Source organism: Chanodichthys erythropterus, chromosome 6 (genome assembly GCF_024489055.1).
Source record: "Chanodichthys erythropterus isolate Z2021 chromosome 6, ASM2448905v1, whole genome shotgun sequence".
Taxonomy (NCBI): Eukaryota; Metazoa; Chordata; class Actinopteri; order Cypriniformes; family Xenocyprididae; genus Chanodichthys; species Chanodichthys erythropterus.
In genome coordinates this window covers 30,872,613-30,886,666 of record NC_090226.1, presented here as the reverse complement: position 1 = coordinate 30,886,666, position 14,054 = coordinate 30,872,613, and the positions used below count along the sequence as shown (strand labels likewise).

At 35.6% G+C, this 14,054-nt stretch overlaps 1 protein-coding gene across 3 annotated transcripts in view; it reads left to right on the top strand.

Moving 5' to 3' along the window:
* The first annotated feature begins 2,300 nt into the window (after positions 1-2,300).
* Positions 2,301-14,054, top strand: part of camk1b (calcium/calmodulin-dependent protein kinase Ib) — a 68,165-nt gene continuing 56,411 nt past the window's right edge. The window contains exon 1 of one of the 3 annotated variants that reach the window (XM_067388602.1): positions 2,301-2,395. Coding sequence is in view for 2 of the 3 variants with exons in the window: in XM_067388599.1 (XP_067244700.1) it covers positions 10,928-10,971 (44 nt within the window). In the remaining variant the exon portion in view is untranslated. Of the gene's footprint in view, positions 2,396-9,684; positions 9,820-10,863; positions 10,972-14,054 lie in introns of those variants that run through there. The other 2 variants (XM_067388600.1, XM_067388599.1) reach the window with 2 other exon arrangements.

The following is a 14,054-nucleotide window of genomic DNA, read 5'->3' as shown; positions in this document are numbered from 1 at the left end:
ACTGTGTCATTGTGAAGTCACAGATTTTTACATTCTAGTATGTTAGGCTACTCTAAAAAAAGTAATTGATTTCTAGCTATCAATTACATCTTCATCACTGTACTAATTAATCTCTATAAAAATGATTGCATTGCTTAATTATTACTTATTAAAAATCTCATATCAACCTTGACCAGTTAAACAATACAAGGATAGACATAAAACTGCTCTTTTAATTCTTTCAAATAAATAGGCTAATATAAACTTCATAAATTTTTATTCTTGACCAAAGTATTTAAAGGGAGAAAGTTACATGAAAACATACATTTTTACATAAGACGTAAAATTTTAATTTTAAATCCACTATTGTTTTGTTCTATAGTAAATATAGTTTTTAAAGGGTTAGATAACCCAAAAATGAAAATAATGTCATTTATTACTCACCGTCGTTACACCTTCGTTCATCTTCGGAACACAAATTAAGATATTTTTGATGAAATCCGATGGCTCAGTGAGGCCTGCATTGAGAGCAAAGCCATTCAAACTCTCAAGATCCATAAAGGTACTAAAAACATTTTTAAAGCAGTTCATGTGAGTTCAGTGGTTCTATCTTAATATTATAAAGGGACAAGCATACTTTTTCTGCTCCAAAAAAAAAAAAAAAAAAAAACTACTTTTCAACAATATCTATAGGTATGGGCAGATTTCAAAACACTGCTTCATGAAGCTTCTGAACTTTATAAATGTTTTGTTTTGAATCAGTGATTCGGATCTCCTATCAAACGGCTAAACTGCTGAAATCAAGTGACTTTGGCGCTCCGATTCACTGATTCGATTTGTAATGCTCCGAAGCAGTGTTTTGAAATCGGCCCATCACTATATTGTTGAAAAGTCTTTAGTTTGTTTTTTGCCACAAAAAAAGTATTCTTGTTGCTTTATAATATTAAATGAACACTCCAGTTTTTTTTTAAATAAGCTCATTTTCCAACTCCCCTAGAGTTAAACAGTTGAGTTTTACCGTTTTCGAATCCATTCAGCTGATCTCCGGTTCTGGCGGTACCACTTTTAGCATAGCTTAGCATAGTTCATTGAATCTGATTAGACCGTTAGCATCTTGCTCAAAAATGACCAAAGAGTTGCAATATTTGTCCTATTTAAAACTTGACTCTTCTGTAGTTAAATCGTGTACTAAGACCGACAGAAAATGAAAAGTTGTGATTTTCTAGGCTGATATGGCTAGGAACTATACTCTCATTCAGGCGTAATAATCAAGGAACTTTGCTGCCGTACCATGGGCGCAGCAGGCGCGATGATATTACGCTATTATACAATATTACGATATTACAAGGAATAAAGTTCCTTGATTATTACGCCAGAATGAGAATATAGTATAGTTCCTAGCCATATCGGCCTAAAAAATCGCAGCTTTTCATTTTCCATCGGTCTTAGTACACGATGTAACTACCGAAGAGTCAAATTTTAAATAGGAAAAATATCAAAACAGTTTGGTCATTTTTGAGGGAGATGCTAATGGTCTAATCAGATTCAATGAGCTATGCTAAGCTATGCTAAAAGTGGTACCGCCAGACCCCGAGATCGGCTGAATGGATTCGAAAATGGTAAAACTCAACTGTTTAACTCTAGGGGAGTTGGAAAATGAGCCTATTTTCAAAAAAAGTGGAGTGTTCCTTTAAGATGGAACCACTGAACTCACATGAACTGCTTTAAAAATGTTTTAAGTACCTTTATGGATCTTGAGAGTTTGAATGGTTTTGCTCTCAATGCAGGACTCACTGAGCCATCGGATTTCATCAACAATATCTTAATTTGTGTTCCGAAGATGAACAAAGGTGTAAAACGACATGAGGGTGAGTAATAAATGACTTTTTTTTTTTTTCATTTTTGGGTGAACTAATCCTTTAATGAAATGAATTCATAAGTAACTAAATTACAGAATTTTTAAAAGTAATCCATTGCTTTACTTTTTCAATTGAAAAGTAATTAAATTACAGTAATTAATTAGTAATGCATTACACCCTGCATATTTTTATATGTAGATAAACATATTATCACCAGAGAGATCGAGGGACAGCGTGAGGGATTTACTTAAACAAATGTCCCCATCAGCAGTACACCCTGAGCTCTAAGGAATAAGGATATCAGATAATGCCTGCTATAAGATCAAATTCTGGGAACACCGAGTCAGACAGACATAACCCCGCCTCTATTACCTGATTCAGCGATCTCTTTCATCTGATTGGCGCAGAGCTGTAGAGTCGCCGTGACGTCAGGCGCGCGCTGAGACTGGGTCAACCAGAGGAACCAGCAGTCAGATCTCTGCGAGTCTAGCGCGAGCGCACCGCGTTCACATTACAGCACGAGACGCGCCTCTGCACCTCTCCGATACACAGCACAGGTACCGACATCCACTGCATTTTTACCTTGTATTTAACTCGAAATGTTCAGGACAGGCGTGCATGATCGATAACTGCTGCTGCTTTTTCGCAAGATATCAGCCATTTATAAGCATTTAGTAGCCTGTAATGTTGGTTTTATGTGTTGATGTCATGTAATGGATGAATGTATGCATGCATGCATGTACACAATGTGCAGAAAACTTGTAATATTATTAGTAATAATGCACATAGATTGATATTAATATGCACTTCGCAAGTGCAGGCAGGTCCACCAGATTAAGAGATTATCTTTCTGTCTTAGTTTGAATTAGAGCTGGTTGTCTCTCTACCCCACATGACTTTATGATGGGTTAGTTATCTCACTCATTCAGAGGGTGGATGTGGTTTACCACTCGAAGTCTTTGAATGCACTAAAACTTTGACAGCTGGTGGCTTGAAAGAATATCAAAGGATAAAGATCAGAAACAGTAGCCTACATGTTTTTAAGTTGTCATATGAAGCATCAAATACTCTTTTGTTTTTCAGATAAAAAGATTTTACTATTGTATTGAATACTCTGCTAGTTTAACAAATGAATCATATAATCATAAAAATGACTCTTTTGAACTTCCACAAAATTCTGACGTCAGACAAATGAACAATTCAGCAAATTATCATTTGCATTATCAGCCTTTGTTGTTAGTGGCTTAAAAACTGACAATCCATGTCATTCCACAATGACATCTTAACAGTAGTGGTGTTCATGACTGTTATTATGACAATTCAATACGAACACCTGCCAGTAGTACAGTGACTGGAGACATTCAGCGTCAACGTTCCTTTCTTTGCATACAGTGCTTTATTCCTGATAACAGAATAGATAACAATAAGAGTAAAATGTAGGAACATGGAACTGTTTCTCGCACTGCACATCCTTCTGAAGAATCCCGATGGTAGAAATGAGCAATTAAAGTGTGTATTTAACAAGTTCCCTGATCATTTCAGTCTGATCCTAACAGTTTGAGTTGCATTTCAGCACTGATTGTCAGGCTATTTTTTCAAAAATGGTGTAGTTAAAAACTATATCAAACTCAACAGCAAACCCATAGCACACAAGTGATTTATCTCATTTGATATTTACAAAGAAGTCTTATAAGATTAGTTCACTTTAAAATGAAAATTACCAGATGATTTACTCGCCCTCAAGCCATCCTAGGTGTATATGACTTTCTTTTTTCTAACAAACACAATCGGAGTTATATTAATAAATATCCTGACACATCCAAGCTTTATAATGGCACTGAACTGAACCAACGAGTCCGCACGGCTCCAGGGGTTAATAAAGGCCTTCTGAAGTGATGCAATGAATTTGTGTAAGAAAAAGATCCATATTTAACAAGTTATATAAAGTAAACTAGCTTCCACCAGACTGCCTTCTGTATTCAACTTACGAAGAAAGTGTAACTGATGCAACGTCAGTTCCGCTTTTTTCGTAAGTTGAATACGGAAGCTAGTTATTTTACTTTATAACTTGTTAAATATGGATATTTTCTTAGACAAATGCATTAATTTGCTTCAGAAGGCCTTTATTAACCCCCCAGAGCCGTGTGGAGTACGTTTATGATGGATGGATGCACTTTCTTGAACATCAAACAGGTGGTTTCTGTGCACTGCCATTATAAGGCCTGGGAGCATCAGGGTGATTATTAATATGACTATGATTGTATTAATCTGAAAGATGAAAGTGACATACATCTAGGATGAGGGTGAGTAAATCCATTTTCATTTTAAAGTGAACTTATCTTTTAAAGACAAAGGAGCAAAATGGACTGTTTTATTCTAAAGGTCAGAGACATGCTAAAATATGAAGAATTCATCTATATGAAATTTTTGGTCAATATGATAACCGATCATTCTTCATATTTGGAAGCTGATAACTGATATACAGGCCGATAAATCTAAATTTTGATGTAAATATTACAAAACAAAAGGCTTACCTACACAATTATACACTGTAAAAACAAAATTGTGGTTGCCAGAATAATTTTGTAAAAAATACAGAAAAATTGTAAACACATTTACAGAACAAACTACTAAACTACTAAACTACTACTACTACTAATAAAATATATTTTGTACCTTTAACACATACTGACAACCACCATAATAATACAGGTGATAAAAGAGAAAGCCACATGAAGAATCAGAGTTCATCACAAGTAGCTTTTCCACGAGCTGAAGTATATACTAATATAAAGAAGGTGCACAAAGTCATTCACGCAAACGCAAAACACCATCACGGTAACCCGTAACACTTACATAATGGAATAAACGTTCATTGAACAACAGAAGATGTAACATAAAAGCCTAATGTACATAACTCAAAACAAAAACTATTAAAGGTACAGTTTGTAAAATTTTTGCAGTAAAATATCCAAAAACCACTAGGCTAGTGTTATATATTTTGTTCAGCTGATTACTAACAATATCTCTAATGTTTTCAACTACTTGTAAATCATGAGAAAATTCTCATTCTAAACAGTGACACGGGGCAGTGCAGTCGCCTGTCAATGACGTCAGTTACCTTTGTTACCGCCTTTACTGACGTAGAAACCACATGACAACAGTGCCGTGGACAAATGCGGAAGTAGTGTCTAGCGTCCAGCAAACCACTAGCTCGCTTCAAGCAGTTCCTTATTTACTTCTTGCACGTTTTATGGTGGATTGTGTTAATTATTTATGGAACATAATTACTGTTTACCATCTGCCGCTGGTTCTGTCGACAAGGACAGCTCCCGTAAACTCATGACCGGAAAAGCGGAAGCGGCGCCGGCGACTGTGTCATAATAAAAGTCCCGCTGCTCGTGAGGCGTGTGTTGATCAATCGCTCCAGCTCCTCGTTCAGCTCCCGCAACACTCGGTCCTGCTCTGCTTCATACTACAGTAACGTTAATAATCGCATCCACGAACATGAGTTCTTCCAGACTCCAATCCCTATTCTTTTGCACCGTCCATTGATATGGAGACCACATGTCCCAAGTTTCCACTCTAAAACTTTACGTCATCAAACTACGCCTTTGTTTTGAATAGGCTTCTAGTGACCTCTAGCGGAAAAAAATATCACAAATTGTACCTTTAAGAAACATGATTATTTAAACAATATACTTTCAAATGTGGAGTGTCACACAGGAAATTGTGGGAATATCAGTTTACAGTTTTTGACTGTAAATTATACATTGATTTGTTGTTTTTTACGTCTAAAAATTGTAAAAATCCATAGCATTTTACTGTGAAAATTACATAAAATGTGAAAATTACATAAAATGTCTGGTACGGGAACTTACTGTAAACCTATTTATAACCTATTTTCCATTGCGTTTTTACAATATTTTACCATTACAATCACATTTGTTTTTTACAGTGTATCAAACGTATATAGTGTTTTAAAACTGTAACAAAATAAAAACTGCTTTTATTTTGAAATCATAACTGTAGAAAACAAAAACTGCAAGAAAGCAGCTTTTCTTTTTACAAAAGGTGATTTGTTTTACCCCCCAAAAGTATTTTACCTTTTGTAGCTTGTTTGAACCAATTAAAGATATCTTAAGTTTTAAAACTCTTCTAATATATTAACCTAAATTTCTTATCTGACAGACAACGATAACATAAAAATATAAAACATTTATCAGCCAATGCCAATATGGCCGCCAATATTGTTTATACCAATAAAATAGTCAATAAATAATGAATTTAGAAGAAAAAAAATAAATATTACATGCATTACAAGTATTTAGGCCTAGTTTTTAGTAGTATCTAGTTTTTAGGCCTGGTATCAATGAAAACTAGCCTTTAGGTTAATTTGGGTATGAATGTCGATTGATATACACTGTCCCTTTTGAAATAAATAAATAAAATTACATGACCCCTTTAAAATATATGAAACCACACTGCATGTTTTCTGACCATAGAAGGACAAACTGCTTCTAATAGATGGAAACTGGGTAATATTTTGGTTTCATCAATGTTATCTTATCTCAACATAGCATCTGTTTCTTTTAACCAGTAAATCAAGTGGTTTCACATGTTTGCCCCGTTCTCTGTCGGCCTATTAGCATTTCTTTCATTCCTGTGCTATTTCCTCCTCTTTGCCACACAGCACAGCTAATGAAGGCATTATTTAAATACTTTGGCTGTTTGATTTCCTCAGCTGCACATTTTTAGGGATCAGGCAGCCTGTCTGTTTGAGCAATTAATAATCTCAGCTGAAGTCTATCGTTCGACCAGTTGGTGTACTAGAATAGTTCAAGTCTTTATCAGTGGTTGTGGGCTGCTCTGACAGTCAGAATGTGATTGAGATAGATGCATTAATGTTAGGGCTGGTGTTAGAAGGGACGTCTTCCTCTTTGCAAAGTGTTCGTTTGCACTGTTCTGTACTAGGCTGTAGAAGGAAATAAAGTCACAGCTATCGCTGCATTTTAAGTGTTTTAAAACAATAACAAAGCGGCAGCTGAACTTCCCTGTGCTTTCACGTTGCATTCACTTCCCTTTAGTGTCACGTCAAGTGTGTCGTGCTTCAGTGGAAGCATCTGGGAGGTAAAAAAGTCACAAAATACAGCATTTTGTTATATAGCAAGTCATGATGGTGCTGTAAGAGCTGAACTTTGAACCTCTCTGCAAATAGCATGTGGATCACACACTTGATGGGTTAACTGTCCCAAACAACCATATGGCATTTGTGTATCTGTAAGCATCCCACCCATGCTTAAAGAGACAGTGCACCAAAAATGACAATTCTGTCATTATTTTTTCACCCTCGTGCCATTCCAATCCTGAATGACTGTTCTTTTTTCTGTGGAAGAAAAACTGTCTCACTGTGTGTTTTTCCTTTTAACACTTAAAAATCACTGGTGTCCAAATTGTTTTGGACCCCATTGACATTCATTGCATGGGAAAAAGTGGTCATGTTGCATGGTCAGTTTAAAAAAAAAAAAAAAAAAAAAAAAATCTCTCTCAACTAAAGCAGTAAGCTATACAGGGAACACGTTCAGTTTGTACATTAATATTAGGCCTAAAGGTTCAAATTACCAAAAGAGTCCAAACTACTAATTCAACTGCTGTTTATTTTTAAATCAACCATTTTATACAAACATTTAAATTGCACACAAGGCAGTTTTTATATTTAATGAAATAATTATATTTCCATATAAACATTTAAACTGTCATAAAAACGTGACATTGTTTACAAGCTTTTTTACTGATGTCTTTCTGCGGTTAAACATTGATTGAACGATTACATGAGACATGGTACATTTCAGTAAGTTGTGCTGTTTTGCTGTTATGTCTTTCAACATACATTCTGGTGTTCATTCATGTATATTTCCTGCTGTAACTAGTAAAGAGGAAGAGATGATCAGTTCACATGCGCTCTGTTCTGCCGCTTGATCTCAGATGGCTACATGGATCAAGAAATGCCACAAAACTAAATTTATTGTTTAAATTTCATGTTAAAATTGACATATTTTGCTGAAAGCTGAGACTTTGGCCCTGTTTACACCTGGTATTAAGATGCATTTTGGTCAATTGTATCACAAGTAGATGAGGGAGACACATACACATTTACACCTGGTGTTTTTAATCTCTTTTGTCCACTTTCGACTACTTCTGTCCTGATTTTTTTGAGGGGAGGCTCTATGGGTGGGTAAATGTATGGCTTTTTTCACTTTGGCAGCTGCAAGACCAGACGAATGCTGTGAGTGTGTAGAAATCAGGAATGGTGAGAGAACATTGTGCTTGGTACATTTTTAGTCTTCAAACCAAACTTGGATATCCAGCCAGCAAAGTTTAAATCCCATCTGGTTAGCTTGTTTCCCATAATGCATCTACACATCAATAGGCGGATAGTAGGCGGTCTTTTTTGGCTTTTCAAACGCATTCGACCTACACAACAAAAGCAATCCAGTCAAATGCGTTTTCGACTACCTCTGGAAGTGGTCGAAAGTGGACAAGCTTAAAAAGTTTTAGACCCCATTAACACCTGTAATTAGCATCATCCACTGATCCAACGCATCTTAACAAGTGTAAACAGGGCCTTTGTTCCATATCAAAAGTGTTTAGTGAAGTTTCGAAAACACCATAGATTGATTCTTGGGATTTAATAATTGATATCAGTTCATCAAAAAGATTCCAGTTCATTGTTACCATGTCTATTAAAGGATAGTTCCCCCAAAAATGAAAATTTGGTGTTTATCTGCTTACCTCCAGGGCATCCAAGATGTAGGTGACTTTGTTTCTTCAGTAGAACACAAATGATGATTTTTAACTCCAACCGTTGCAGTCTGTCAGTCGTATAATGCATCTCAATGGGAACACCATCTATAAGAGTCAAAAAAACATGCACAGACAAATCCAAATGAAACCCTGCGGCTCGTGACGACACATTGATGTCCTGAGATACGAAATGATTGGTTTGTGTGAGAAATCGAACATTATTTATATCATTTTTTGCACAACTGCCTTGAGCATACGGTGTGTGAGGTCTGAAAGCGCACTCTGATGCCGGAAGTGATCTCTCGCGCATATACGTCAATGAGTGCGAGAGATCACTTCTCGCACACCGGATGCTCAAGGCAGTTGGACATAGTGGTGTTTTAGAGGTAAAAAATGATATAAATACTGTTCGGTTTCTCACACAAACCGACGTTTTGTGTCTTAGGACATCAATGTGTCGTCACGAGCCGCAGGGTTTAATTTGGATTTGTCTGTGCATGTTTTTTTTTTATTCTCATAGATACCGTTTCAATGCATTATACGACTGACAGACTGCAATGGTTGGAGTTAAAAATCATCATTTGTGTTCTAATGAAGAAACAAAGTCACCTACATATTGTATGCCCTGGGGGTAAGCAGATAAATATCACATTTTCATTTTTGGGTGAACTATCCCTTAAATCTCAAAAAAAAAAAAAAAAAAAAATGTCTATACGACTTTTGCACTATATTCCAAGTCTTTTGAAGCCCAAGAAACTGACCCAAATTTGAGTTGTTATTCATAGATAATCTTCCCCAATTTTCTGGAGTATGTTGATTGGTTTGATTTCTCACTGATCATTATTGGTTTTGGAACCTTATGAACAGAAAGACAGTCATTCCTGCAGCCTGTTTTTGCACATCCTGTAGTGGAGGCCTTTTTCAGGGTTAGAGAAAACTTGCTAAGGTTACCTCTGTGTATATAAGCGTTGTACTTCCTGAGTTTGAGTTATGGTGTGGTTAGATAGCTCACCTTAAAAGGGGAAGCACAGTTTGTGGTTATAAACGCCCATGACAGACTCTATCAGCACGAATCATGAATTGTTCTGAGTGTGATGTGACACATTTCTGACCTACTGAAGGTTTAGGTGTCACTCTCTATCTCTTTTGTCCTCTTCTGAGCAGCCATGGGAAGCCAGTGAGTATCTCCATCGTCTGTCTGATGAACTCAACCTTCTGAATGCTGCATGATGATCTAGATGGTTGCGTTGTATGGATGTGTCTGTTCTCAATCTTTCAAGCTTGCCTTTTGATTCTCCTTTGTACGTGGGTTAGTTTATAGCTTTTCTACAATCTATTTCCTTACCTCTATGTGGTTCCTCACTAACAAACAATGAATTGATACCCTTTCTACTGCTGGACCTGCATGTATAGTGATGCAAAATACCTACTTAGCCTTTCATTGTGATATGTATATATATATAGTGTATACAACTCTTAAAACTTCTTGCCTGAGATTTTGGATGCCTTTGAATACATCTTTGGTGTATGTTCATATTTTGCTTGCCTGAGAGCATTGGATTGGAAGTTTAGTCCAACTCAAGGATGTGACTGGATTCTCTTGTGATTCTCAGTCAGAAAATGGGTTTGTCAATTGAGGGAATTTAATGTTTTCCATCTCCTTTGCATGTGTCCATCCATGTTAGATGTCGGTCCGGTCATCTCGTTTAATTCCTGCATTCTTTATTTGCCGTCTTTAGCTGTTTTGAGCTTGCAAACTGCCTGTAATGCAGAAGTTTTAAGGAAGTATACCAGCCCAGCTGGAAAAGAGATTTCCATAAACATTCTTGGTGAAATTCAATAGACAACTTTTGTGATATGCTTTTGGTTATCACAGACGTACTCATACATCCATTGAGTACATCTGTGGGATGGCCATCTAAATTTATCTGTTCATTCAAAGTCTCTTCATTTTTATAGACAACACTATGTAGCCCATTTAAATGTTTTCTTGGTTTCGATTATACCAACAAAGTCTTCCACAATGAAAGGATCCATTTGTATAATGTCAAAGCAAAAGTGTGATTGTAGCATTTATAAACCAATTCGGATTTCAATTATTACGGTAATGCAACATAGTACTTTGTGAAATCAATATTTATTGAGTCAGTTTTGTTATGCAATGACATCAAGTGTCCTAATATACCACATCCTGCGGTCTAGTGAATGTGTTCAGTCTGTGAGGCTTTACAGCCAAGGAGTGTATCCAGATTATCCCAGTGAACTAAAACAGAGCCTACAATGGAATGCTATGGCGCAACATACAATTATTATCCCATAAACCTTATTTGTAAGTGAATCTCTTTTCATTTTTTTTTGTTTGTTTTTGGTTCACAGTTTTCTAGAATAAAAGAAAAATACATGTAAGGTGGTTTAAAAAAACAAACAAAAACATTTTAACCAATTTTCAAGAAAATTATGATTTTAATGACTCTAAATGTTGTGTAATAAATAATAATATGTAAACAATAACATATCCTCACATTTTGAATACATGTGAGTGTACACATTTTAATCATCATGATTTTTCTTAACATATTTTGAGGGGTTGTATATGATAATTAACAACCTGAAGTAATTTTGCAATGTCATATAAAAGGTCAAATTATCATATATTTTAAGAAACCTGTTGTCCATGAGGGCCATAGGGTGTCCTTTCTATTATATATTTTCCTGTTTTATATTTTTGCTTCCTGCATGTTTTTGGAAGTTGGTTGCATCACATGACTTTGTTGGTCACACCACATTTGCATTGCATGATTTGCGGTAAAAAAAACGGTTTTTCGAATATTTATGAAATTTGCTTCACTATAAAAATAAAAGATTACACCAGACATTTTCTTTTCAAGTATTTCTCTATTTTTTTTTTTTTAATGAGGCCTTTTTCTTCATTTTCACATCAGGATAATATTAATATCACTATATAATAGCCTCTTCAAAATTTTGGGAATGAAAAACATTTTCATCATAGAAGAGGTACAAGTAAGTCATTGTATGTATGAATTGCATGTTAATGTATTTTTGAATACAATAATAGATCAGGGGGAAAAAAAGAGCTTCATGTCATTGAGTTTTGTATAAGGGGCTGGTCTATTTTCTGTGGTAACTGACAGCAAGTTGCTATCGATAGAGTTTTACTTACTGAACCCAGAACAGTATTTTTATGCAGGCCAGATTGAGCTATGATTTAATTAACATTTGATGGCCGCAAACTTTAAATGTTCAGATGTCTGATCAGTGTAACACGGCTGTGACATTGCTCAATATTGCTACCCCATTTTACACAACTTCTGTTTTAGGAAAGAGGAAATGTACTGTCTCAAATTAAGAATCAATTGACACAGAGGTTTACCGGTGAGACAGTCCTCCCTAAATACAAACATTTAAACAGTTTAGAGTGTTTACCCAAACTGTACGCCTAAACCACCCAAGATCCCATCGCAGCTGCTCTGTTAGCTTGCCATTTGGATCCAGACACACCGTGGATCACCGGGTTCCCATGGAAACATGTGTCATCACATAAAAAGAAAAAATACTGTAGTCCACCATTTGCGATTAAGTTAGAATAGACATAGCCAAAAACAGCAGAGTAGATGATTGTGGTTGACGTTAGGTGACAAGGTTTGGCTGAAAGCCCTTTGACTGTTATCTATGAGAGACATGTATAGTCGGGTGGATTGATGGTGGCAGCTCTTAGCATGAAGAAATGCTTTAAATTAGACACAACAATCCCCCACACAACAGAACAAGTCGTGAGTCTACCTTGAGAAAGTGATTGCTGAAGATTGCAGACTTACAGGCGACCGAATGTGCAAAACTGCATAAATGTTATTTTGATGTTGATCTTAAGGCTATGTGGAGTGAAAGTTACATTCGCCAAAGTTGTTTGGTGGCTTGTAAATCGTACTGTTGAAAATCAAATCAAAATGGTATATAAAGATTTACAAAGTCATACATTTTATGTTTGGTTATGAAAGCCGTATTTCTACTTGCACTATTTCAGAACTGTTACATTGTATCTTTCCAGTGTATAATTGTAAATTTAAGGTGGATATTGAGCATATATTTTAGGGATACACTGATATTAAAGGATTAGTTTACTCTAAAATGAAAATTACCCCAAGCTTTACTCACCCTCAAGCCATCCTAGGTGTATATGACTTTCTTCTTTCTGATAAACACAATTGGAGTTATATTAATAAATATCCTGACTTTATAATGACAGTGAACGGGACCAATGAGTATGAAGCTCAAGAAAGTGCATCCATCCACATCCATCCATCATAAACGTACTCCACACTGCTCCGGGGGGTTAATAAAGGCCTTTTGAAGAGATGCGATGTGTTTGTGTAAGAAAAATATCCATATTTAACATGTTATAAAGTAAAACATCTACTTTCCCCAGGACCGCCTTCCATATTCAATTTACGAAGAAAGTGTAACACCTCTCGCAGTTCAAAACATACACGCTACGTCCTACGCCTTCCCTTCCCGTATTCAACTGACTCGACTTCAGTTCCATTATTTTTTGTAAGTTACATTCGGAAGGCGGTCTGGCAGAAGATGTTTTATTGAGAAATCTATTTTGTCTAAATAAATAAAAAAATTTCAAATTATAAAAAAATAGTGAAACATAAAATCAGTTGTTTTTACAAGTGAATTTAAGCATCAGAAAATGCATAGATTTTTACTAAAAATTACATTTAAAGGTGCAATATGTAATATTTTTGCAGTAAAATATCCAAAAACCACTTGCAATTGAGTACTTACAATATCCCAGAATATTTCCAACTATTTGAAAATCGTGAGAAAATTGCAATTTTAACCAAGGCTCCGGAACGTGTGAGGAGTCGCCTGTCAATTGCGTCATACCCGCGTTACCGTCGGTTTCCGTATTTATTTTGTAGAAACCATGGAAACACCAAAGACGCTTTAATATATTACACGTTTTAATAGACAAGGGAACAACTGTTTTGATATATTTATAGACAGAAAACGAGTTGTTATATAGCTCAACACGTTTAGTCTTATTGTTTGAATGTAATTTTCTTGATTTTTTTTTTTTTTTTTTGCGAGTACCACGCTTTACCAATCCTCAGAGAAAAACACTAATTTGTCAAGTAGCTAACATAGCATAATCAGATGCAGCTTTATTTTTCGTAACAGTAATACAGCATTTTCGCCATCATACAATAGGTTTTAAAATTAATTGCATGCCAGTTATCAACACAAGCCATCCAGCATTTATTAATATAAATGTAATATAATAATATAATAATTAAAATCGATCTATCTTACTGCAGTGTGTAACAGTGCCTCACAGCAGCCGCTGAGCGAACCCACAGAGTAACGTTATAACATTTTCAACCCACT